General features: G+C 37.4%; 1 protein-coding gene across 7 annotated transcripts; it reads right to left on the reverse strand.

The window, feature by feature from the left end:
* Positions 1–75: 75 nt before the first annotated feature.
* Positions 76–27,964, reverse strand: LOC132141588 (acetyl-CoA carboxylase 2-like). 7 transcript variants are annotated; one of them, XM_059551243.1, is made up of 55 exons: positions 27,947–27,964; positions 25,825–26,323; positions 21,308–21,440; positions 21,088–21,226; positions 20,807–20,916; positions 20,648–20,729; positions 20,460–20,558; positions 20,276–20,385; positions 20,085–20,195; positions 19,782–19,991; positions 19,142–19,312; positions 18,853–19,014; positions 18,015–18,178; positions 17,753–17,903; positions 17,544–17,647; positions 17,356–17,437; positions 17,119–17,264; positions 16,883–17,033; positions 16,605–16,739; positions 15,745–15,891; positions 15,469–15,657; positions 15,182–15,282; positions 14,962–15,050; positions 14,646–14,770; positions 14,365–14,478; positions 13,672–13,785; positions 13,510–13,599; positions 13,308–13,426; positions 13,023–13,064; positions 11,992–12,015; positions 11,388–11,531; positions 11,203–11,302; positions 10,197–10,304; positions 10,068–10,124; positions 9,935–9,976; positions 9,634–9,849; positions 8,656–8,811; positions 8,344–8,547; positions 7,296–7,451; positions 7,071–7,193; positions 6,587–6,856; positions 6,290–6,387; positions 6,078–6,198; positions 5,836–5,946; positions 5,534–5,677; positions 4,674–4,794; positions 4,455–4,551; positions 4,283–4,379; positions 4,034–4,169; positions 3,228–3,405; positions 3,023–3,135; positions 2,769–2,923; positions 2,471–2,641; positions 1,915–2,051; positions 76–1,268 (listed from the first exon to the last, which is right to left on the reverse strand). In XM_059551243.1, exons 2-55 carry the CDS (start codon positions 26,214–26,216, stop codon positions 1,142–1,144), a joined length of 7,188 nt encoding a protein of 2,395 aa, XP_059407226.1. In that variant the 5' UTR covers positions 26,217–26,323; positions 27,947–27,964; the 3' UTR covers positions 76–1,141. The 7 variants fall into 7 exon arrangements, with proteins under 7 accessions (XP_059407226.1, XP_059407225.1, XP_059407231.1 ...); XM_059551242.1 differs by lacking the exon at positions 27,947–27,964 and having other exon boundaries at positions 25,825–26,343; XM_059551248.1 differs by lacking the exons at positions 25,825–26,323; positions 27,947–27,964 and adding an exon at positions 24,395–24,626.
* Between the last annotated feature and the right edge of the window lie 2 nt (positions 27,965–27,966).

Here is a 27,966-nt window from a genome sequence, read left to right on the forward strand (position 1 = left end):
ATATATATACTGATGGTTACGACTTAACAGCTTAGGAAAATGAAAATTGGATTAATGACCACAAACTCACCAAGATGAAAACACATATTATTTAATGCATAATTATTATAAATCTCTTTTTAAAAACAGCCTGATAATCAGTCAACAAAGTCAGGCCCTTTGGCTCTACTGTAGTATTATTCTGACTTGTATGTTCTAAAAGCACACAAACTCAATTAAAGGCATTACATCTGATCAAGAAGTCTTCTTTAATCAGAATCAGTACAGCTGAGTACAGTACACATATTTATCCATTCATAGAACCAGCACATACTGTATGGCTGCATTCATATAAACAGAAGAATTACCTGCAGTCATGTGAAATAAACTATACAAAAAAACAAAGTTCAAGCCATTTAAATATACAGTGGCCCTGATATTGATAACACTGTATGTGTATAACTACTTTCATTATGTGATATATTTAACACCAAGCAGATTAGTTAATGTACATTTAATATGAACAGAAAATACATTTCATGACAATTTGAATGTGCATCAACTATTCTGCAGGCATTACAGTACTTTGCAATGCAATGTCTGTTTATAACTACTGTAAGTTATCATCAAGAATTACCCTGATATCTACACAGTGATTGTATTTAGGTGTAATACTGTTACTTCGCTCTAATAATAAAGATTTAATAAATTGTTCTTCACAATTTATATATTCCTGAGGAAGTGCTACACAGCATGAATGTGCGCTCCAAGCATCGGTGATTCCCTAAAACCATCTGATATTCAGTCTTGTTTATTTCCACAGAAAGGACACAAAGGCACACTAATAACACTGCATACTAATTTCCCTGTCTTGAGAAAGTTTAAAGAAAAGCTCTGGTGCTCCGCTGAGAAATGTCCATCCTAACATGGTCACTGAGAGTCACACTAACAGCAACTGTGTGCACTAAGATGAGTAGGAGGACTATGTGACTGCTGGACATTTAAAATTGTTTAAGGTTACTGACCGATGCGTTGATCCAAAGAACCGACCAAAAGTGTCCTTTTTCTTTTTCTTTTAAACTATGCTTTTAAAGCACTATTTATAAATAATACCACTTGACTGTCATCTCTCTGTAGGTTTCTTTCAATGGCATGCATGTGATCAGCTGCTGGTGGAGCTGTCCATGGTGGCCAGCAGGTGGCAGACTTTGGCTCTCTGTGAGGGAGTGATGTCCTGTGCCATCTGGATGATGCAGTCCACGGTCACTTCTGGGTTGGCTTGGACTAAACTAAACATATAATGCAGGAAAAGTTTTAAAAGAGGTTTGCTTAAACAACGACTGACTGTTTGCTGGTCATTGTGCTTGTGCTAAATCTGACTTAAAGTTTGATTGTTATTAGAAAACTGATTTGAGAAGCAAATTAGATTTGAGAAACGGAAAACCAGGAATGGTGTTGGATGAAAAGCTTTGGCTTTTCAGGGTTTTTTTTTTTAAGTGCTTTATACTTTCATTCAGTAATGACACATTAAATTGACGTAGTTATACAAACAACAACATTTTTAAATAAATGTTGTTCTTTTCAACTTTCTGTTAATCACAGAATCCTAAAAAAAGTATCTATTTCTCACAAATATTATGCAGCATAACTGTTTGAAACATTGACACTATTTCCTGGACACCAACAACTGCTGAAATTCAGCTTTGATTTATTCCTTCACAGAAATAAATTACATTTTAAAACCGTAAAAAGCTCTTTGAAATCGTAATAATATTTTACAGTATTACTGTTTTTACTGTAATTCTGACCAAATAAATGACCATAAGATAATTCTCTGAAAAGCATAAAAAAAAGTTTATGTATTTTACAGCAGTGTGTGCTATTACATCCATGGAAAAAAATGAATTAAATGCCTATCCAAGGGGAGAAAATGACCTGCGGATGTGTTTGAGAGCGTAGTCCCTCTTTAAGTATTTAATGTTCTCTCTGATGACTGAACATGTCCCATCCTGCTGGGACAGATGGTTCTCCAGCCACTCTACCACCACTTTGTTATTGTCCCATAGATACGCCTGCAAGAAACAATTAATTCACATGGGATGAATATCAACTTCATCATAGTCAAGTTTGATGAAGATACATTTGAAGTTACATTTTAGCTAGCAAAGCTCAACTACACTTCCCACCAATGTTATTTTAGTATTATTTATTACAGCATTTAGTAATATTTGCATGTTTTCCATTTTCATATACAATTTTTTTTTATGAATCTTTCATTTTTATTCCAGTTTTAGAAATGTCAATATTTCTTCATTTCAGTTCATTTTCAGTTCACCAGAAACTACTTTTAATAGTGTTTTACAAGAACAGTTGTTTTCTTCTTGGCAAATCAGATCCTAAGCTGACAATTGTCTGAATTTGTTACAAACTCTCGACTTCAGTAAGAGAGAAAAACAGAAATCTTCAGTTCACATGAATGAGGTTTCCTTACTTTTACAGTCCCTTCTGTCTCCACAAACCAGCGGCGTAACATGGACTGTATATGGCCATTGCTCAGATCTTGGTTGGCCTGCATGATCTCTCCCTTCACCACCTCCTCCAACAGCAGTCGCCTCAGACGCCAGTAAAAGAATGACCTAGCATTCTTCCAGTCCAGGATGTCCTGAAAACATTTGATCAGGTGAAAAAAAACAGAAAAGCCACTCTTTAAAACTGGTAGTTTTCATGCATGTGATCCACAGCTATGACCACATGGAGCCTTCTGCTCCTAATGTTTCGTTTGTTTATACCATGATGACACTCTTTTCCAGCATCCTTCCTGGAGTGTCATGAAGGTCCACAAACTGCACCGCCACCTGGTGGTAGATGGGAAGGAGGAACTCCTCTCTAGACTTCAGTTTGGCCTCCAAGTCTTTACGCTCCTGGCTTGGTAACTCTGGGTTGCCTACGTGGAGTACAACAGTAAACCGTGTGTCACATGCATGAGTGTAAACGTTCCCTGCCAGTGAGGACATTTGTGTTCAAGTGAGATTAATAGCTATACCTAGCTGCTCAGCCAGACGGGAATACACAGCATCAATCCTTTGCATGGCCTTTAGCAGGTCTTTCTTTCTGAACTTGATCTCTACTGTGCCCTCGGCCTCTAGAACACCCCCTCTGAAGAGGAATTGAGGTGAACGATCAAATAAGATCAATGGAGTAAAAAGATTTAGAAGAGTAGTGAAGAGAAGCTGTATGGACATGCTCACCTGCTTTCTCGATCTGCGTAGAGCTCCATGTGCTGAAGGTTTATAGTGGGGTCGATCACAACCCATGATCCTCCTCTCAGCTCAGCGTGGGGAGGGATGTAAACCAGTACAGGCTGGGGGAACTCTCGCAAGGCATCCACGATGTAAGAGCCAAACTTTAGCACCTGGTCATACATATCTGAACCAGAGCGTTCATGTTGAAACTTAAAAGAAAACCTCTTAAAACTTTGCAGATGCACAGCCCTTCAGAAATGTTGCTGAAAGTAGTTAACACACTCACCAAAAATACAGTAATATTGTGAAATAGTATTACAATTTTAATTTTACAATCCTTTCTATATGAATATATTTGAAAGTCTAATTTATTTTTGTGATGGCAAAGCTGAATTTTCAGTAGTCAGTACTCCAGTCGTCATTGTCACATGATCTTTCAGAAATCATTCAAATATATGCTGATTTGGTGCTTAAGAAGCATTTCTTCTTCTTAATATCAATGATGAAAACAACCGTGCTGCTTAATATGTTTGTGAAATCCATAATAGCATTCTTTGATGAATAGAAAGGCCAACAGATCCTTATTACCTTATATAACTGTCACTTTTAATCAATTTAAAGCATCCCCTACATCTTAAATGTTTAATTTTAAATTGGACATCTTAACTCTTTTCCTCATTTGTAAGCCGCTTTGGATAAAAGCATCTGCTAAATGACTAAATGTAAAAAAAATAAAATAAAAACGACATAATCCTAAACTTTTGAACAAGTACATTAAAAAGCATACTTGTGTGTGAAAACCAGCTGTATACCTTTCATGCCTCCAGAGAAGCCTCTCCAGTTGGCAAACACCATAAGTGGAAGTTTCTCCCTGTTGAAATCTTCAATAGCCTGAGCGGTTTTATACGCCGAATCTGGGAACCACACTTGACCAGCCTGCTGATAGATCTGAGGCAGAAAAGACACTTTAAGTGCATAAGAATAATTGGGACACGCTAACAGCAAACACAGAGAACACAAAACTAAACGTTCTAAAACGTTCATAGTGTCAGGACTCTGACCTTGGCCTCTGAGTCTAAGTTGGCTGGATCTGCTGGAATGGTAACCTCTACTGTGCGGGTCTCAACGGCAATGACACCAAGAGGAATCCCACCAAGCCTGTAGGACATTCACAGTCTCACTCGGCTCAGAATATTCAGTTGAATCAAATGTTTGTTTGACAGCTTCACTTACCTGGCTCTACCCACCACAACTGTCTGTGCCCAGGTAGCCATCACCTCCATAAATGTGCCATGGTCAAAGAACCCACTCTGCCATGCTCCCTTCACAGCTATCAACACACATTCACAGAAAAGAAAGGCTGAGTTTGCAGTATCATCCTGAGCTCCTACACAGACAGGGTGGAGAGTATGTCTTCTTCATAACAGATTGTGTGGATAATTCGATTCTTACTGGGATGGGGTCGTCCACACAGCAGCCAGCGAGGGTCATAGGGGGCTTTTGTGGGAACAAAATCAATCTCCCTCTCAACTGGATCAGTAGGAGGCATTATTGGGACGGGACTTTGATTGCTCTAAATTATAACAGAAAACACAAGAGGTGTTTGATGTTAATTTAATTGAACACAAAAACACACTGGCCCTTTTGTCATTTGGACTAACAGTCCAAACTACTTAAAGTCATGCTAAAGATTACATCTAAAGTCTGTCAAGATCATAACAATATATATATATTACAGTTTTTTTTTTTACTGATGCAAATGTTAGAAATTATGCATTGGGATACAAATGCCAACTTGTATACGATGCACACTTTTTTTTTCTTTTTTTTTTTACAATGCATTGCATCATTAACTTTCATGCTGATGTCACATGGATTATTTTACCGATGTCTTTACTACTTTTTCTGGACCTTGATCGTGGTAGTTACCTTGCTGTCTATGGAGGGTCAGAGAGCTTTAGGATTGCATCAAAAATATCTTAATTTGTGTTCTGAAGATGAACGAAGGTCTTACAGGTTTGAAACAACATGAGGGTGAGTAATTAATTACAAATATATATATTTTTGGGGTGAACCATCCTGTTAATGCATCTTTGCTAAATAGAAGTATTTGACTTTTTAACAGGGGTGTTTATAATGGTAGAATATGTGCCTTTTAATGCTAATTAAAAATAATGATGCTGCATTTGCTTATAATTCTAAATCATGATAGCTTTTTTTATCATTATTATTTTGGGGATAATTATGAACTAGGAATGTTTTTTTGTTTGTTTGTTTGGAGATTCACCCTACAGTATCTGTAAACAGACTACCTTTGGCATGTAGGACAGCCACTGTAGTATAGTTAGCACCCCTTCAAAGTCATCTGGCACAATGCTGTGTGTCACTCCATTGTTGTGCATGATCTGAACCCCTCCCAGCTGGTTATTGGAGGTGTACACTTCACGACCCAGCACCTACAAAGAAATACAGAATTCAAGACTTAAATCACTGAATTATAGTGGCTTCATCTATTCTTAAGGAATAAAGGAAACCAACATAAACATGACACTTTTTATTCTTATTCATTATTTTTTTCATGACACATTTTAAGGTGTTCCACTAAATTCCACACCTTGTTTAGTGCCCCAGCCCCAGTCAGGATGATATGGGAGTTTTCCACTTGAATTACTCTTTGTCCTAGACGTACCAGATACGCACCGATTCCTATAGCACGACATGTGACCTAGAGGAACACAGAATGATTACAAGATGACCAAAACATAGGTAATATATTATATATTACATATATTGGCATTTGGTTCCTGGCACACTGTATATTGTTTGATGAGATTATGGGAAGATGTTAGATAGTACCATGCTTATGGTGATGACTTCCTTATAAGCCTGAGAAGTTTCTCCAGCTATGGTGCCAGAACCCCTCAAATTCTCCACTCCAAGACCTTCTTCTTTCCCTATGATGTCTGTGATGATGTACCTGAGACATTATTTGAACACATAAGAGCCAATGAGAGAGGGTTTGGGTATACTGTAGTTCATTCTGTGCATACTGAAGCCATAAGGGTTACCTGGACTCGCCTCCCTCCTCTACATGGTGACAGTGCACAGAATTCGAGGAACTTATGCGGGTGTAGTCCTGAGGCGTCAGATACAGGTACTTAAAACCCTACATGGGCAAAACAGAATAATAGACTTGAACAAAAGCAGAGCAAACAAAGCAAACATGCATCAAATATGATTTATAAAATGAAAAAACCCAAGATTTAACAAAGATACAAAAACATTAGCGATATTACAGTGAAATTAACATGAAACTCCCCAGACAAGCAACGGTAAATTTGGTAGCACATTAAGCATTCGGTCACCTTATAAGGGTCATCTGGGTCGATCCAAGCCACTTGAAACATGTGACGTATCTCCTCCGCCAGGCCGATTCGAGCTCCACTATTGGCAGCGATGTATATACGTGGAATCCCCTCTGCTCTCGACAGCTCAGACGCCCGTAAAAAAAGCTCATCCTCCTGGGGTCCAAATGAGCCAATCATATGGGTAATATCATTACAGATCACAATGATATCTCGGCCCTCTGGGTACTCTGGAGTCTTCATTTTCATGCGGAAAGCCACCATGCCAATCTGGAAAGGGAGGACAGACAAATGGCTTGCACAGAGCTTATCCATTTACTTTTCATTTACTTTCCATCTTTTCTTTACAAGGAAAATTATTTAAAAAATGTAAACAAGTTCCATAATTCTGTTTGATGAACAGCATTCTCCTAAGATCCATAGAGAATTAGTCCTGTGCCTGAGAAAATCCCTCAAAGAATACAGTGAGAAATTATTGATGCACCTCATTGTCTCCTGGTAGTCTGTTCATCTGCACAAGTCTCCCCTGAGAATCCAGGACCAGTTCATTACACATCAACACGTCTTTAGGGTAGCTGTCTCCTGGTCCCCAAAGCTTAAACAAAGCCTGGCAACAGAAAGCAAAGATAACAGGCTAATGTCATTCCAACTATAAATTCCAGAACCAAGACTGCCACAATCACAGTGAGTGATAACTGAATCACCTCACCTGTCTGAACATCTCCGGGAAGTCATAGACGTACGTGGTGCCAAGGGTCTGAGCCTGGAAGCGTTTGGCCTGCAGTAAATCTTTTGTGACATACGGTGTGTTGATTAGCATGCCGTGCAGTGGACCTTGCTTGTCTCCAAACGACTGGAACATTATCTGCAGATGTAAGTTAGCATTAAAAAAAACCCTTATCCTTAACCATAATTCTGTAAATTATGAAAAAAATGGAGAAGCCATGGGGTCTTCAGATATTGTTGTGGACATAGGTGGCCATGGAGTTAATACGTTTGTTGCACTGTTACAACAGCAATATGCAAAGCAAATACTTAATATTTGATTTCTAGCCTGTCTAGAATTGTTCAACATCAAAGTCTCACTCAGTGGACACACAGTTTCGGTAATTTATTGGTTCACAGTAATGCAAGTACAGCTTTTATCGACATAAATGGGGGAAAGACTGAAACCCTCAAGATCATGTTCAAATAGGAAAAAAGCCTGATGACATCAGTTTCAAAACTTGTGTTTTTTCCTATTTTTAGATGGCCAAGATAATGTGGGTGGCACTGCATTCAGTAGTGAATCAGATTCAGTTAGCAAGAGAAAATGCAAATGCACTTTAGAGCACAGACAAATAGAGATGAAGGCACATATATGACATTGAATTAGCCATCGTTTGTGCAAACTATGTACACTCAGGAACTCATTCAGCAGTTTTGCACCCTCTAAAAAAACTGTTTTGATGTTGTTAGGAAGAAAACGGTCAGCTGAAGAAATGGCATGGAGTACAAAAGCATAATGATAAACACAGAAAAATGAAGCAGCTGCTGTTGTGTCTGAGCTTATGTACCTCTGAACATTCAACCTTTGAATTTTTGCACTTGAGCAGTGAATATCAAAAAGAAACTGGGTCAGACGTATGTCTATGTATCTTTGAAATCTATAACTGAAAAAAAAAGGAATTCCTTCACACATTTATTCACACATTCATTCCTGTGTTATGCCAATGTGTCATGTGGTATAATCATACTCCAGCGAATGTAGATTGTACCTGTCCAGTGGAGGGGTCAGTGACCTCCTTGTAAAGGCTGATGTCTAAATAGTAGCCGGACTCATTGGTGAGGAAGAGGTGGATGGGAATGACATCTCCATTGTTGGTGAGGCGGATGTTAATCTTCAGTTCAGCCTGGAGAACGCGCAACTTCCACAAACGACTACCGTATCGCATCACCATTGAGCGCACAGACTCCTCTATCTGTAGGAAAAGACGACAGAGCAATACAGCTCAGGAACACTGCCAGCAGCGATGATTAACTACATTTAAGAGTTAAAAGAAAAAGAGTTTCATGTTTTTGAAGCTAACCTTTGAGGGGTCCATAATGACAGTGGGTACAAAATTGAGAAAGATGTGATTGCAGTCAGTACGAGTGGATATGTTACTGAAGGCCACTTCAAGCTCATCCATGGCTTCCAGCAACAGCCTCTCTCCCTCATTCTGCAGGTACTCGAACGAGGCCTCCTACAGAAAGAGTAAAAAAATGAAATCATATATATATACATATATGAAATAAGAACTTTAGATTTCTGGTTTCACATTGAAGATACATGCATTAGTATGAACATTTTAACATCTATTGTCAATTACCTTTAATTGCCAAGTCTAAAACAAGTGGAAGTTGGAAGCAATTTGGTGCATAATGTACATCAATATATAAACTAGCATTATAAGCTTTGGGGTCAGTAAGGTTTTATTTTATTTATTTAAATAAAAAAGTTAATACTTTTTTCTGCAAGAATGCATTCAATTTATCAAAGGTGACAAATACTTTTAAACTGTTGCAAAAAATCTATGTCAAATAAATGCTGTGCTTTTTAATTTCTACACATTTTACAACAACAAAATATGCATCAGTTTCAAAAAATCTTATAATACTGTACACTAATTATAATAAATCTTTCTTCAGCACCAAATCAGCATATCGGAATGATTTCTTGTGGATTATGTGACACTCAACTTCTTTCAAAAGCTTTTTTTTCTTTTTTTTTTTAAATCTTACAATTCTAACCCCATATTTGAAATGCTGGTATATTATAAACAAAAAAAAAATGATGTGTACAAATATGTGTAAAAAATTATATTCAGTATAGTAAAATATTTTAGGATTTATGTCAAGGATTATTCAAGCATGCATTTATGATGGTGTCCAGTTAGACTAATGTAATCACGAGTTCTGACCCAAATATTCCAATGGACAAAATAAAAAATCATGGCATGGTTGAAGGTTTTAAAAATATTGTAGGTTCATTTCTATGAAATATAATATTTCATACTGTCTAGTACCTTGGTGATGAGGTCAGAGTGGCGAATGATGGCTCTGATAAAGAAACGATAATCTGTGACCTCTGCACCCTCTTCCACACGAGCAGCGCCCAGGTACAGTTGCATCCTATGATGGGCGCAGGGAACGGCCGTCAGATCAAAGTTATGCATACGATTCAGCTCAAGCTGGAAGGCCAGAGCAGGCTCCAGGTTACGGTAGATTCTGTCTTCATGGAACTTAAGAGAAACAGAAGGACAATGTTCAGTTGTTACTCTACAATATACATTTTTAAATGACCGAATCGACAGATGCATCACTTACTTCATCTCTGGCCCTGAACGTGAAGTACTTCGGGAATTCTCGCTGAGGGGCAAGATTGATCAGTTTAGCGTTTTTCATTTGAATCTTTTTTGAGTGACAACATACTTGGTCATTAGTGTATCTGAGCATTCACCTTTTGTGCAACTAAAAATGTGATTCTTCTGATTCCATACTCATAGAGCAGAGTTTTCTGAAATGAGGCACAAAGAGAGTTAAGTCATGGAGCAGCACACACATCCAAAAGGATAAGTCTTCAACATACTTTAGAATTAGCAAATGCGGTGAAATCCTTGACTAAAGCATCATCATCTTCAGTGTCTGCTTGTTTGATTGACACATTTATGATGTGGATGGGATTTTCCTTCATGTTCTGAAACAGAGACAGACCATATGTAAAGTGAAATCAACCATAAACTAAATATTAGAAAAAAGGAAAGTTTGGAATGACATGAGGCTGAGTAAATGATTATTTTTTAATTTTTGGATGAAATATTAATGTTTTTTTCTAGGGATGTAATGATGCAGCCGGAGACTTTTTACAATCAATACAAAGACGTGACGACTCAAGTTGATTAAGACGTTAAACGAATCACAATAAAACTGAGTTTATGTATCTTTGAGGAGATTTAGTAAAGTTTAGATGGTATTTTCTTTCATCTTGCCTCTGTATAATGCATATTAAAGTGCTGCTTTCTTTACAGTGGCAACCAAACTCTTTATTGCCACTGTTTCATAAGCGCCACCTGCTGGCAGAAAGTGAATTTGCGTTTTCATTCAACCCATCTGCTGTTTTTGTTTTTCGTGCAGATATGTTTAATGTAGTATAGATTCACAAAACTAAAGTCAGACCATTCTGTCTTTGCTTCAAATTTTTAAATTAAACAATATAACTTAGATTAAAAACTGTTTATGTTGCAAGTTTGGATTGTGATTATAATGCAGTAGTTTTCTCTCATTTTAAATGAAAAGAGCACTGGCAAAGCCTTAGCTTGTTTACATTAAAATATTTCATTTATGAGTTATTTTTAAATTTATTTATTTTCAAAGTTTCAGGTTAGTTTTGTTATTTGACATATTTCAATTTCACAAAAAATGTGCAGCATTTTATCAAAGCAATAATAAAAGGACACCTTTCATAATTTGCCTTCAATCTCATTTAGTTAAAAACTGTGGATAAATCATATTGTGAAATCAGTACAGTGAATCATATCACATTGTGTGTTGAGTGAATCGTTAAATCCCCATTTGTTTCTTCTCCTAACTCTGACCTTACAGCTCTCCCCATCACAAAAGGTGGAACAGCCATCAGAGAACAGAGAACTCTCACAAAGCGGATCCGCAAAGCGGCAGATCACTTCATCAAAACACCTACAATACAATCAAATCACAGATCACATCTTCCATTATATTAAGCATTTAAATCTCGATTTATACGAAAAAGAAGTGAAAGCACCTTTTGAAGTGTTCAAAACTATGGAAGGCGACCATGGCTCCCATCCTCTGGCAGGGGGGCGACATCGCCCCCTCGAGGAAGAGCTCACTGCCCTGACGACGCATTGTTTGAAACTCTCCCGTATCATTCACAGGAACAGAAAATCTGTGATTGAAGAGTTGGAATATTATATATGTATGTATATATAGGATATGTATGGGTGTGTGTGTGAATGCAAAATGGAAAAGTAAGGAATTATGTGTACCAATTATGTACAAACATGCTAAACTCATGGCACTGCTTGTGCTAAATGGAAAAAGCACAAGTTTAAATGCAAAATACTCCCTGATGTTCATGGTCATGTGGCTCATCTAAATTAAACAATGGATTGGTATAAATGCATTCCACATTTTAATACTGTGTTGACTGAATGCACATTTAAGGCAAATTTAGGATTGTAGAATTAGCCAATAAATCGAAGAAGAAAAAATCTGAGCCATTAAATCCAAAATAAAACAAGCAAAATCCCTTTAGGCTAAATTTCTTCAAGTCATTAAACAGTTGCATCCAGCATGCATTTCTGCAGACATACTATGTGGTTCTGCAAGGAGGAGCTGTACTCTACCTGTTCAAAGTAGGACTGCTCCCTCTGAAATGAGAGCAGGTGAGTTGTTAGCATTGGATTTCTTTCTATCATGATTGTTAAAAACAATCTTAGTAGAAATATTTCTCTAAAAAAAATCTAAATAGATTTTAGGTTGAAAATTAGCAAGCAAATTTAACTGTAAGGGAATCACTTTTTGCATTTGCAAAACATCCAAAGCTACAATCCTTATTACAAATCATATGCAGAGCAACCCAGTTAAAGGAACAGTTTTATTTTATCATCATTTACTCTCATGATGTTCCCAAACTGTATACATTTCTTTCTTATGTTAAACACAAAACAAGATATGAAGACAATTGAATTGACTTTCATACTAGGGAAAGAAACTATAGAAGCAAATGGGGACCATCAACTCTGCTTAGCATTATCCTTCAGAATATCTTCTATGTTTAACATATGAAAGAAACTTGTATAGGTTTGGAACAACATGAGTAAATGATGATAAAATGTTCATTTTTGGGTGAACTTTCCCTATAACGCGATTCAGTGTGATTGACCAATCTGCTTTGACTTTTGAAGAAACGGAAACATTTCTATAAAGATTTAGTTTTGATGCTTTAATATTTAAAATCACCATGAAAAGGTGTTTGAAATGTGACATTTCTGATTATTATATTTTTGATGAAAGTCATTCACAAGTGAGGCTAGGAATGTGTGGCAAAGTAAACAGGATCGATTTTGATTTCATGTCGGCTTATATATACAAAGAAAGCATATGATTCAGTGTCTATTTTTATATCATTAAAACCTATGCTTATGTAAAAAACTAAATACTCAAAACAAGTTGATCAATCACCCCAGTGTGATGGTGTGAAATTTTGCCCCTGTGCTGTGCTCGATATCATCTCCCAGTAAAGCTTAGTAAAGGAAACCCAAACCAGGCTTTACACCAAAGTGGGAAGTTAGGAGTGTAAGAAATCATCTGTTTTTGTGCACTCTGTTATATATTACTTCATTAAATAGATGCTAAAAAATAAAGAGCGTATTACGTGGGTTTGGGCATGGACTGGCTCAATGAGACGTAAGGCTCTCTTTCAGAGGAGAGATACACAGAAAACAATGTCACAATAGGAGAATAAATGTTACAGGGGATCATACAGAAACATTCAGACTAGAAAACAGTTGTACTATACATCCAGGTTCAATTGTATTGTTATTCTATTACATGGACAGTGTGGCCTGTGAAGCACCACAGCTCAGAGATTTCAGTATCTGGATCGTATTTGTAAGCCCTATAGAGTATATAAAGTATCTAAATGTGGTTGCTGCTATACCTGTTAGGGTGGGATGATGGTAACATGAACTGGAAATCCACTGCACATGTTCCATCCTGCAGCTGATGATGCTGAAGGCTGTTTAGCTCATACGCTATATATCCCCTCCGTACATATACCTGAGGAAATCCCACACAACACATTGGAAAGGCCTGAATGCATACCACTAACAGTTGGGAAGAAAAGGTCAAGCTTTACTGACCTCTAAGGCAGCCATGCAAACCACCCGGTTGCTGTGGTAGAAGAAACTGGGCAAGACGTCGAAGATAGAGGTTTCAGACAGGATGAGTTTCTGCAAATGCAGGATTTAGATAAACAAATATCTAAAAGTGTTAAAGCGGTAAAGACGAAAGAATCACCTTACCTTGAGGTTCTCGGGACAGAACTGATGCCCATACATATCAATAGCTGATAAAAAGATGGATTCCACCTGGTTATGTCTGAGTTCATATGAGGGCAGATGAGAGGCAATCAACACCTGAAGAAACAAAGTTGTTATTGAATAACATTTATAACATGCATAACATTTTTTTTTGTTACTGCTTAGTGCACAATGTGCCTGCTTAGTGCATTTTTTGTATTAATATGCGTTATAAATTAGTATGCTTTTTTAAAATCACACGACTACACAATATTCCATGTTTTATTTAGAGTGTGACGTTCTGTTTTCAAAAAATTAAGCTTTTTGTGTAAAATGTAACTTTTGACTGTCCAATCATACTGTACAGTCAAAAAGAGATGCAATGCTATACTGGAAATGGATACAATATTGTTTAAGAAAGAAATATTGTAGGTCAAACTATGTGCATACACAATATACACTCCTAGTTTTCCAATAATTTTTTTTACAAATATTTTTTAAAAGAAGGCTTACCAAGACAGTAAGAATTGGAATATTGTGAAATATTACAATTTAAAATAGCAGTTCACTATTTTCAAAAATTTCAGCAGTCATTACTCTATACTTCAGTGTCACATTATCAAAGTTGAAAACACTTTACATATTGATATGTAAAGTCAGCATTAACATAAGTGCTGGAGTTCAAGAGGTTCATACCTGTCTGGCCCGAAGCGCTACTTTAGAGTTATCCATTTTACTGAGTTGTGTGAGCTCATGTAGAATGACCATGAGCTCGTCAGCAAGAGTCGGGTCCCGGCCACAGAGCTGGTCCTGAAATTTTTTTACATTATAATCGAAACGAGCACAAGATGTATCAATGAAACCAAACTACTTACTCCTAATTAAACATTCTGTTGCTATTTTCATAATGACTGCGTGGAATCAGCTTATACAATAATATAAATAAGCACTGTTAAGTATTTCAGAAAGGATCTTACTATGAGCATGGTGACAAGGACGTTCTTCTTAGAGACCTGAGCATGGGAGAAGATGCACTCCAGTACCGGAGTCATGTCAGGCTTGTACTTCTCTCTTAGGTTGATGACACATTTATCAAAATGAGCTGTCATAAGAAAGAAAAAAATATACTTTTTAAATTATATCAAATTAAAACAAACCATTTTCAGGTTATGTCCTTTATCTAAAATTTTCCATATATATATATATATATAAATAAAAAAAGGAAAACTTCTGAAATCATGTTCTGTTTGCTCTTCTGTGACAGTAGTATCAAGATAACACTTGGACATATACCCTGCTGAAACTGCATCTCCACCTGAAGGTACCGTCTCAGAAGATCCAGCACAACTGATTTCATATACCCCCTGATGCTACTTCGGTACCTAAAATGATTTAGAACAGGTGTAGAGTGGCATTTTCTAGTTAACAGAGAAGTCTTTGGGTATCTTACGATAACAGCTGAGGTAGAATCTCTTATGTTATCAGCTTGAGCGAGTCATCAGGCACTTCTCACCTTTGCACCAGTTGCACAATGCTTTGAGTGTTCATAAAGAAAACCTCTCGGTCAGCTTTCCTCTGAAGTGTAGCAGCATGGCTGTCAAGTATGTTTGCTATCTAGAAGTGTTGATTAGAAACTGATTAACAACTTCAATTATACACCGTATCTTTGCAAACAGAATCTGTCGAGTAATATAAATTGGTATCAACTAAATGTGGTAAATTTAAATAAGTTACACTTGACTCTATGTAACACTGTCTAGAGATATGAGCACAATCTATGTTCCAGATAAGTATACTCACCCTTTGGCTGGGGAACTGACAGAGCACAGAGGTAATGTTACTGGCGTACTGTGCCATGACCTTTCGAATGGCCTTCTCCACAGTAACTGGTATACGCCCTGCCACGCTGGTCATGATCTCCTGTAGTTCAAGAAGAGGTAGAGATGGATCCCGAAGAGTCTTCATCAGCGTGTCGAGCCACTTCTTAAGCTGCAACGGCAAATCGATAGTTAGCAGACCAAACTGCACACTGTATTCATGCTACTTTGAGTCTGATCAGTGGATCAATGTTCTGACTTTTTGACTAAAGTATGGCTCCGGTAGACAGTATCCATCCATAATTTTCACAAGGTTCTCCAGAACACTGTGGAAGACTTGGTGAAGCCTCTCCCCTACAACAGGTAAAGGCTCCTGGGATGGTAATGGCTCTGTATTCGGCTTCACCTGATGGAGTAGACAGAGAATTAATACTTCTCATCACAGATGGCAGTATGTCTATAAATAACACTGGAAAAAAGCAAAAACTGTGGCCCCAAAAATTATTTGGACACTAAAACATGCATGAATTACATTCAACAATGCATTAGGTATCAAACCAAGAACTGACTTCAATTTTCTTTTTTATTTTTAACAAGCTGATTTCAAGGTGACTTTTATCAAGTCAGTTCCTCACAGGAATAGTTCATCACATTAATTATGAACATGATGCACTAACATCTGACAACCAGAAGAAGTCAAAATACTCTTCATTGAGAACAATTTATCATATATATTATATTGCTTAAAAAGTGTGCTCTTATATAAAGCGATAACATTCATAAAGTAAATTTTTAAGTGTAGTCAAACTGTCCCAATACATCTTTGGGCCATCCAGCTAAATGACATTTTTAACATTTGCCCAACACTAGCATTCCCTGTTATTTTTCTATCCTATCTACTTGTTGTAATTTTATTATTATTATTTTTTTTTAATTTTAACTTGATACCTGCAAGTGCACAGCACTTACATATCAATGTTCTTTTCTTGGTTCAATTGCTTCTATCGTCCTAACTTGAAAGTTGTTTTGGATAAAAGTGTCTGCTAAAAGACTAAATAAACAGTACTAAACAGTTGATCATGTGCATCATCTAGTGAGGAGAAATTATAGACGAATCACCGGATGAATACAGCTGGGGTCATCCAGGTCCATTCGGGCCACTACACACCCAGGCTCTAATACTGTTCCCGGTCTTTTTAAAAAGTGAATGCAACCTGAATGCTGGACATGCAGGGTCATCACCATCTTCATGACCTGTAAAAAGACGGCGAAAGCAAACAATCACTCTAATTTAAAACATCTCTCTCAGTGCCACATAAGGTCATATACAGAATATGAAAAAGTGCATTCTGTAAAGGGAAACTGCTATCTAGAAATGTAAAATGCTTCATCTTTACCTCAATTTCAGCATAAGGCTGGGTGGCCAGAACATGAGAACCATCAGCAACTACATATTGCAACAGTTTGCCAGCAGAAGGTGACCTGAGCACCGTAGGGTCTCGCTCTTTCTCAAACACACACGTTTTGTTTCCCACTGTGATGCGGTAGCTACACATCATATGACAAAAGACTAAATAAACATCAGCTGGTCCATATGAAAAAGTACACAGAACAAAACCTCTTTTTCTCTGACCTGTCAATCTCCTCTTTCATGTAGGTTGTGTAGCTGCTGCCACCATAGGAAAGAAGCAGTCCGCCATCACTGAGTCTATGGACATCGACTTCAATATCTGAATCATTCATTATGATGACGTACGTGGTGGGTGACTGGCGAGCCACCTGTCCCACAGACACAAACAAACACATTCACGTTTGTTACTCATGAATAAAAAGGTGATCGAAGGGATTCAAGTGTTTTATTATATATTACCTTTAGGCAGTATTTAACTCCATCATAGATTAGATCAACATTGACTGTGTTGACGAGACTAGCAGCAGGCAGCACCTGACCCCTGAAACATCCAGAAACACATTCAAACACAGAATGCTGTAACATTATAGTGGTTTCTTTGCATTTTCAATGCCTGGGATGCTGGAGTGCCCGCATAGAGGAAATACCTCTCCAGTGAATGCAAGAAGTCAGACATGCTCTCTCTAAAACTTGCATCAGCAACTTGTAGAGCACCACATACCACACCTAACATGGTGTCTGGCCTCTCCACCTAAAAGAAACATACAATAAAACACATGTCACTTTACTTTAAATGGCTTGTAAGTTTATTCGAGTCTCGATTTAGTTCAGTTCACTTCCTAGGTATGAGTCTTACCTGCACTTTCCCTGCAATAAGGTGATCTAGCCAGCCAGTATCGATGTCGTTGTTCCTGAAACTCTCCGTCTCTAGCAGCTTGATGAGATACTCCACCGTGGTCCTGAAATCTCCTCTGATTGACAGCTCCTTCATGGCTACCACCATGTTTCTGCAGGCCACAAAGACTTTTTTTTAAAGCCTTCAAGTCCAAAAGCCATTAGTGTTTTTAAAGCATTAAAGATTTCATTTAAGTATCTACTGCTAGTCTCCAGCAACTCACGAGATTGCCTCTTCTCGGTTCTCGCCCCAGGAGAAACAATGTCCAAACTGCGAGTCTGCAAACTCGTGTAGGCCTCCGGTGGCTGCTACACTGAAGTAACCCCACACGTTTTTACTGCTGCGGAAGTTCAGCTCCTGAACTGTTCCTGAGCTTGGTTTAAAGCCCTTGTGAGGACAAAAATGTTAAATAAATGAATCAGGCAAATCAAGTCTTTAAAAGACTACTGCATTAATACTAAGCTTTTAAAAATACATAACAGATACTGTTATTAAACAGGAGTAAATAAAATGATACTAGTGATTTAATTTAGACAAGCAATCTATTTATATTATTAGACAATTTTGGAAGATATTTGCATACAAAAAAAAAATTGTGCAAGTCTCTTAAGCTCACTATGGATGCATTTATTTGGTCAAAAATAGCATGGACAGTAATACTGTGCAATATAACAATTCAAAATAACTTCCCATTTTGAATGCAATTTATTCCTGCGATGGCTAAACTGAATTTTCCAGCTGCAGAAATGTAATATGCTGATTTTGCTGCTTAGAAAATATTTCTGTAACATCTCACTTATGTATAATGGGTTATTAGAGTATTATTATTATCTTATCATAAATAATTATAACTGAATTTAAAATGCATAGCGTAACAATGAATGTGTATAATGTATTAACTGTGGTTACAATTATTCATGAGACTGCACAATGCATTTTAAGGTGCACTACAAGGCATAATTAATGCATTGCAATTACTTTTATAATCCATTATACATAAAGGATTTACATAAAGTGTTATCAATATTTCTTATTATTAACTATGTCGAAAACCTGCTCACTTCATCTGGGTTCTCACTGGTGATGCGTGCAGCTATGACATGTCCCCGGGGACAGGGGATGCATTCTGGAGATTCAAAGTTGATAGGTGTGTCTCCCCACGGAGCTTCACCAAACAGGACACGGATATCCTTAATTCTGTAAAGAGGGATCCCCATCGCTATCTACAGAGAGAAGGTACCAGGAGTTTAAGATCAGCATTTGAGAATTAACAACAATAACAAAATATGAAACAAATTAGGGTCTTGTTACTTTGCAGTGAGAATCTCAAAACTTCACTATGCTACTCACCTGTAGCTGCGCAGCAGGAAGGTTGACATCAGCAATCATCTCAGTGCAGGGGTGTTCCACCTGTAGTCTCGGATTCAGCTCCAGGAAGTAGAAACTTCCATCCTCAGTGAACAGATACTCCACTGTACCAGCACTTACATAGCCCACCATTTTAGCCAGATGCACTGCATACTGACACACAGAGCCGAAAATAAATTGTGCAAGCCAATATCAACACCATTGTGAAACAGTTCCCAAAATAAAAGGCTGAAAAAAACAAAAACAAATTCAATGCACAAAAACATCATGAACTTTTATTAAAACTCTAACACGAACCTGATCTAAACAAAGCACCTTGGTGTGCATCGCTCCGTGTTGTGCATGTCAAATAAAATCAATCATGATAAATAAATTTCTTTTTTTTTTGTATAAGAATGTATATCTGCAAGTATACGTCTGTGCACAAATTTGAAGGCTGTCCTTGGATCAACTGCGCATTACTTTACAGAAAACCTACAACATAGTAGCTACATTCAGCCTCAAGAACCAATGGTGCAACCAAATAAAATACACAGCTGTGTGAACTTTACAGCCCAGTTTAAGAGCTCATGAACGGCCAAAGGCAACATGGCCAGAAAATATTCATAGATTTGTTTCTCACCCTCTCCATTTGCTCAAAAGTGCTGGTGGAGACAATGGTAGCAGGAGCTTCTTCTATGATCTTTTGGTGGCGGCGCTGGATGGAGCAGTCTCTGCCGAACAGAGAGATGGCGTTACCATACTGGTCAGCCAGGATCTGCACCTCCAGGTGGCGTGCATGTTCGGCTAGCTGCATGATGAAAATAGGTGAACCTGGCACCTCAGCTTGCACCTGTATTGAAAAACAGACACATGTGACACCGTGTAATGAAACCCGAACCTAGAACTACACAAAATAATGAAGATGCATCAAAGCACAGTGTACCTGTCTGAAAAAGCTGGGAAAGTCTTCAGAACTGTCCACTTTTCTGATGCCTTTCCCTCCACCTCCCTCTGATGCTTTGATAGCCACAGGGTAGCCAATCTTTTCAGCACTCTAGCCACAAGACAACACTAAATCAGCAGCAAACTAAATCAAAACTGATGTCACCGTCTGATTGTGCAGTGAAAACTCACCGCTAGACCCTCGTCTACATCTTTAACGCAGCCCTGCACATAAAGTTCAGGAGGAACACTGATCACACAACCATGCCTTTGTTCTTCTTCTGCCCATTCAACCTTTAGACCTGAAAAAAAAAAGATAAAGATGGATGAAGACATCACACTAGCAGCAGCTCATGTCGTGAACGGGATCTCTCACCAAATCCACTCCAGGGCAGTGTGGGGATTTCTGCGCTCTGAGCAACGATGGAAGATGCCACCTTGTCTCCTAATGCCCACATGGCTTTACTGGAAGGTCCTGAAAAAGAACAACCCCATAAACACTCTCTGTCCTCAACTAGCAAGGCTAAGCTGTCTAAACAGGTCTTAGATAATGAGATGAAATACCTAGGAAAGATATCCCTGATTTATGAAGAAGCTCTGGTAGTTTGGGGTTCTCAGAAGCGTGACCCCATCCAGCCCACACCGCCTTATAAAGATAACAAGACCATCATTAATAATGATAGAAAATACACATCTCTGTGACAGATATTGGACAGGCTGTACCTGCACTGGAATCCTTTTGGCTATATCCACAATCATCTCAACATTGGCATAGTTGTTGTTATTTGGGCCGCCGGGGACTGGCACATAGTGATCAGCCATTTTAATGTATTCTGGAGAAAAAAACGAAAATGAATGCCTAGAACAAATGGTTTATGTAATAAAATCGAAATAATAATAAAAAAAATACACATTTAAAATAACTGTAATTAAATAACATAAAATATGCATATACAAATAAAGTTGCGTTTCATATTGAACAATAATTTTTCTTGTCTGTTGACCTGCATTGGCTTTCAAGTCTTCAGGTGTGACCATCACCACAAAGCGAATGATTCTCTCATTACGGAACATTTCATAGGACCAGCGTCGAATTGAACGCATGCATTTAACTGCAGCAATGCCATTATTAGCAATCAGCACCTAAGATGAGAGAGATATATTAAACCCAGCTGAAAATTAAGTAAAACAGCATAGATCTACACATAAAGGCATATCTATAACCTTGTCTATAATGCGGTTTCCTCCAAAGCGAGTGACAAACTCAGCCGGGGAGGCAACAGTGAAATCTCTGTGCACGTCCATCTTCCTGTATTCTTTGCCCTTTTTCAGCAGGTGGGGGCCTGACATGCTAGGCCTACAGGCATAAAACATCATTTTAATTATTTAAACATACAATACATTACAAAAAGGAAGCTGGGTAGGGTTTCAATAACAAGTAAGATGTGGAAACTGCTGTAACAGAAAAGTTTTATATAAGCCTTCATGAGAAACATCAGCAAATCAGCATTTTAGCTAATATAAGCACACTAAAATGTTCGAAAAACAAACATACGATGTAAGAATCCATCAAATCAGCATGACTTCTTGAAGCCAACTCGATCCGTCTGTGTGAAAAATGTTTCCTCTACTGATCTGGCCTCTGTACTCTCCACCTCTGTCAAAGTGTGGTATAATATAAATGCTCACACAAGCAAATCAGCCAATCACAGCTAAATGTGTTATCATATATCCTAGAGACAGTACTGCCTAACACCTGAACTGTAAAACAAGTTTACACTTTAAGTTGCATATCTGAATGTAATGCAATTAAATGTACAGTAAAAGGGGAATGGAGAAGACAAAAACAAGGGATATGCAGCTTAAAACACTATCAACTATTAAACTTGTGGATCATCTGCATGATCACACTTCATGAACATAGCATGGATAAAAACATTTATTTCTGATCCAGGAGCAATAAAGATTTGCACAATGCGGATATGGATCAAAATCAAAACAGCACAACATGAAAGATTCAGGGTCAGGGTCTTAGCAGAGTGACCCACTCAGCTGACACAAATTCAACAGGCTGCAGAGGAGAAATTTAGTTGTGGGAATGAGCTCACAAAAGCATGACTTAGCATTTTAGACATATTAGTATGCTAACTTGCTAACTTAATACTAATGTTTATTGTTAACCTGATCGCTGAAGTGCCACATTAGAAAGAATGGCAACTGGTTAGCATGCTAACCAATTAAAAATAGGCATAAACCAGGGAATGAGATATTATTAAAACTACATCATTTTAATGTTCTAAAAAAAGTTTCTTGTTTTTGAAAAAATCTTTATATCTCTGAAACATTAGGTAGCACTGTTTTCAAACTTCCGGATACCTCCGGGACATGCCATTGATGATCCCCTATACATTTTTGTGCATATATGTCAAATGGTTTAAAAGATATAGCAATTTATGACAAATGTCAGAATGGTTCAGCTGATCCTGACAAAATTGATATCCACAGATTCAGACACCAATATCATGATCTTCTGACCAACTGTTCAAAAGTTATGAGCCAAAATAGCTATTTTCATATCTCACGATCCATAGGTGGCGCTGTTCCCAACTTTAACACGGATACTCATACCATGCTGTTGATGAAGTGCATCAAGTTTAATTTTGATTGATCAAAGTTTGGCCAAGATGCAGCTTCAAAACTAATTTCGGGTCAACCTCAGTTGAGTTCACAGCATCACATATTTTTTACTTTTTGACCAGTAGGTCAAAAACTTCTGTTCAGTCATTTCTATGCGGCTCAGTCCAGAGATCATCTCTGCCAAGTTTCTGAAAAATTGGACAACATTTGAAGGAGGAATAACAATTTTTTTTTATTAAAAATGGCCGCTACTGTAATGGGTGCAGGCTTAATGTAAGATATTCAATGTGATCAGCATGAGGAGAGTAATTAGGTGTACTACATTTCATTTTTCTAGAATAAGGCGTTCAAGAGTTATTACCATTTAAATTTTGAATTTTTGAACTGGTGGTGGCGCTATAGAGTTGATCCTAGAGACACCAAAGTTGGTCAGATCACTATTCATGGCCATCACTACAAGTGTACCAAATTTCATCATTTTTCTGTTTTTCTGTTTGTTTTCCCATCGGACAGCAAGAAGAACCAGTAAACAAACATAGAACAAGCTTCATTCAATCTTTTGCTATTTAATGCACTCCAAAACATATTTTCTTTAAAACTGCATGCTTATTAAAAATAACTATTTGTTGTAATTGTGTCATTTTGTGCAGAGAAAAAAAATATTGATTTTATTATGCTTATATGAAAATCCTATTTGGCAATTATGCTACGTTCTGAGACTTCATGTCTGTTTTCAATAATCCAGCGTCTTAACTGCCCACAAACAATGAGCAGCTGCATTTGTTTATTCCATTATCTGAAAAATGCATGTAGCATCAGGGAACCTTACAAACATTGCCATTATCCAGTTCTCTTTTGTTCTCTGCTCTTTGAGCTTACACAAGTATTTGAACTCAGAGAGACACAGGCTAAAATTATCAGGTTATATTACGTAACACTATACGCACAGTCTGGAGAACAGAAATCCTGCATAGTTCTGCATTCCAAAACTCATTTCCAACACTACTGTGACTCACAAGTTGCTTTGTTATGCTACGCTGCTAAAAACAACTACAGAAACCACGCCCCTTTTTTACTTCCAGTGTACTACTCAAGAACATACTGTACACTTCTAGAGGACAGAATGAACAAGGTGCATGTTTGGTCTGGTACCAACCTCTTGAGGCACTGAAACCAGTTGAGTGCTTGTCCTTCTTCTCCATCCATGGCAAAGTATCAGATGATAATGCAGGAGAAGAAAACAACAACATCTCAAACGTTTTATGTTCCCTCCCTTTTCCTCTTTGCTCCCACTCATGTCCCCTCCCCCATGTGAGGACCTCACTACCACATGTTTAAGAAAAACATGCTAAGAGCCGGGTGAGGATGATCATTGGTTTTTGTTTCTCTACAGACAAATAAATGCAATTCCTTGCGAAATGCCTGCCAAACTACAAGTTTCTGAAGGTTCATTACCTATAATCTTTGGAAATATTTTTTGCAAATAAATTGCAAATCTAGCCATGTTGAAAGCATGCTAAAGAAAAGAGTTTTCATTTGTTGATTGCAGTTTGCCAAAGTGCTTAACATAGTAACAGGTGATTGTTCACTGCAACCAAAGACAGATCTGTCTCAACAAATGTCACCACAAGAAAAGATCTGTTTAGACAAATGTCACCAAAAGAATGACCTTACCTTTTGGCCTGTAAACTTTCACTTCCATTATTGGTAAAACAAAATGCATTTGTCTTGCTCTGTATTATCAACCGCTGTCCATTGGTTCTGAGGGAGTCCGCCCAAGTAGGAGACTTGTTGAAGAGGACAACAGCGTTTCACAGATTACACACAAAAACCAGAGACCACATCGAAACAACTTGTCCCAACAAACACCTAAATATATATGTCTAGGATATTTTGTCTCTGGAAACACGCTGGAAAGCAATGTCTCTGAAAGTCAACATCAGGAGCAATGCTTCCAATAATAGTACAGAAATGTGCAGCATGTCACTTTAACAGGTGACAAGCATGAGCAAGTCATGTGATCACTGAGAAAGACCATATGGCTGTATTTCTGGTCCATAACTCTGTCCTGTTTGACATTGGGAACTTTCATGTGGTGCACAGTGTCCTCTACCGGTATTCGGAGCAAATCTCAAGACTAGACACAGAAGTTAACTATTAAATCAGTCATACTGAGGCACAAGAGGGAAAATCTGAACTAGTCTATTTGCATTAATTTCACATTGCATCCAAAAACTGATGTAGCTCACATTTGCACTATTAACATTGCACTACTGTTATTTTGCATAGAATACATTGTTTAACAATACTTTTGCACACTCATCCAACTATATTTATTACCACTGTACTCATGTTGCTGCTGTTCATAATGTGTATATATAAGCCTACATTGCTCTGTTCATAATGTGTATATATAATCCTACATTGCTCTGTTCATAATGTACATACAATCCCTACATTGCATTCCTATTTATATTCTGCATATACTCTGCTCAATATTGTATATAGCAACTCCACTGTACATTCTGTAAATCATAGCTTCACTTACTCTGCACTTTTATGTATATAAAACACTATATTCTTGCAATTCTGGTTAGATGCTAACTGCATTTCATTAGCTCTGTACTTGTACTCTGCATAATGACAATAAAGCTCCAAAATAAATAATTTGAGCTCATGTCAAATAGCAGTTTCTTTCTTCTTTTTTTTTTTTTGAAACGTAAATATTTAAGGTTAAAATGTACTGCAAGTTGTTGGCATTTATTTACATTTTTGCACTTTTGCTTTCTTAGCTTATTTAAATAATTATGCATTGTGACAAATATTCCGTAAAATGATTCCATATAACTATCAATTAATATTATTATTTAAATATATTTAGATGCAAACAAATTTAAATTCAGTTAATTTGGAATGTTTCTATATGTCACATAGCTCATGAAAACAATGATATGTTATGATATGAAATGATATGAACAATGAATGTTTTAACTTTATAGTAATTTCAATATTTAAAGAAACACACACACATTTACATACATACATATATATGACAATATACTGACAATAAGATTGCGCACACACATAATCAACATTAAACTCACCTCAAACAGGCTGATTGGTTCAGGGGTGGCACCACCTCTGATGACGTGGTGGTTAGTGTGTTAGCTGTCTCTATGCTTTTGGGCTGAGGTTTGACGACCTGGCTCATAGCCAAAGTTTCATCATCAGAGGAATTATCCTCAGAAGCTCCCAGAATAAACTTCATTCTCTCTTTAGTCTGAACACTCGAACCAAATTTGGGCCTATCTGACTTATTAGTTTCAATGGGAAAAGTGTTGGAAACTGCTGCTCCTGTGCCTTCTGACTGATCAGTGGGGTCACTAGTAGTTGATGAGGGAATTTCCTCATTTCCTGTTGTAGAGCTTACTGATTTCGGCTCCATTGGAGGAGAGTGTTGCCCGGAACAGTCTGTGGTGGGCGTTTGTGATGGCATCTCGCTCACCCTGTGGACCTCGATGATGCATTCAGTTGAGCTATACAAGTAAGAACTGACAATAAGATGTTCCTTTTATTTTTGTCCCGAGTGTTGTAAGTGTTCAACTGTGAAGATCAAGAAAAAATCATGCCAAGCAAGTTATCAAAAGTGTGCACAACACTAGATGGCATCAGTGTGCAATATTATGTTGCAACCAAAACCAAAATGTGGTCTTGTCTGATATCAAAAGCTGCAGGGTGGATCATTCATTCATAGGTTACAATGAATTTCTAAATTCGATATAGCTGAAATAAAACAAAAAACAACTTCTGTGATTCAACTTTGGGAAGTTTCAGAGAAACGTGTTTCTCATGACCATTCAAAAATTAAGAGGAACTGAAGATATTTAACAGTTCTATTAGTGGAAGGAAACAAAATTAATATAGCATTCTCTTCAACTGAAACAAAGCTGAAATTAAATAATATACAATAATTATATATATATATATATATATATATATATATATATTTTTTTTTTTCCTGGAAAATAACTGAAAAAAAAGACTGAAAGTGAAATAAAATTAAAGCCAAAAGGAAGAATTAAAAAAAAAACAAAGCCTAATTAGCTTCTGTCACGAAAACAAATTCCTCGTATGTGTGAACATACCTGGCAATTTTTAATTTCAAAGTAACTTAAAACTGAAAATCTTAACATTTTAATTAAAGCTAATATTGATAAATACTGTAATAGTATTTAAATAACACACATCAACCGTTTCAAACGTTTTGAAATGATCTGTGTGTCTAAGCACAGCATCTGAATGTAAACAGAATCGCAAGCATTAAAAAAACGTGGCACATGCAAAGACTACAGTTAATAATTAACATATTCGGTAAGAACTTCGGTAAGAATGAAATAAGTAAGTGAATATTAGAAAAAGCATTTAAGTTTTAGAAAACGTATAGGATTCTCAAGAAAAGTTTAGCTCAAACCTTTGAGGGAAGCAGTCAGTCAGTGTCCAGACCTTCTCTGGTGACGGAATGCGTACACACAGTACTCAGTGCTCTTCTCTTTACAACAGTGCCATTTAACCGAGTGGACCCTCTGTGTGTGTGTGTGTGTGTGTGTGTGAGAGAGAGAGAGAGAGAGAGAGAGAGAGAGAGAGAGAGAGAGAGAGAGAGAGAGAGAGGGGGGGGGGGGGGTTCTCTAGGGGGAACGTTAAGTCTTGATGGTAAGAAATGAGGGAGAGGGAATGGCTCATAAACAACCTAGGAATATAGTAACAACCAACGGCTCTGGTAACAACAGCACCGAAGGTCAGAACACGTGTGACGTGTAACAGGACACAAACGTCACTCCAATCTGAAGTAGGCACGTCACAACCAAAGTAACCTAAACATACTATTTGAACCTTAATCCAAAGACATAGATGATTTCTCTGCATGAAGTTTATGAATATTCATTTAAAATGTTACTACCAGGCGAACGTGACGCAGCCTATTTAATTTCACAAGTTTCAAGTCTCATGGCTTTGCAGGTCAATATAAACAACAAAATGTGAGGATCAACCTGATAAGACTTGCGTCTTATCTTAAAATGTGTGTTACAAAAAAACTTGAATAAAATGTCTGTAAAACGCAGCTTTAACTGCAAACCTCTCCACAAGGCGATACCGTTATTTGTCAACAAACCCACGTGAGTTTTTTTGTACTAACGTTATTTATTTTTGTCACTGACTGATACTTACATAACAGCGACACATCTACA

The sequence above is a fragment of the Carassius carassius genome, chromosome 5 (genome assembly GCF_963082965.1).
Source record: "Carassius carassius chromosome 5, fCarCar2.1, whole genome shotgun sequence".
NCBI lineage: Eukaryota > Metazoa > Chordata > Actinopteri > Cypriniformes > Cyprinidae > Carassius > Carassius carassius.

What these genes read in the sequence shown, in the direction of transcription:
- LOC132141588 (XM_059551243.1), bottom strand. Translation starts at nt 26,216, where the DNA reads ATGCCATCACAAACGCCCACCACAGACTGTTCCGGGCAACACTCTCCT. An exon ending in ATCAGGGATATCTTTCCTAG is followed by an intron (nt 20,559 to 20,647) that starts GTATTTCATCTC and finishes GTTCTTTTTCAG; the next exon opens with GACCTTCCAGTAAAGCCATG. An exon ending in CCGTCTGGCTGAGCAGCTAG is followed by an intron (nt 2,924 to 3,022) that starts GTATAGCTATTA and finishes TACTCCACGTAG; the next exon opens with GCAACCCAGAGTTACCAAGC.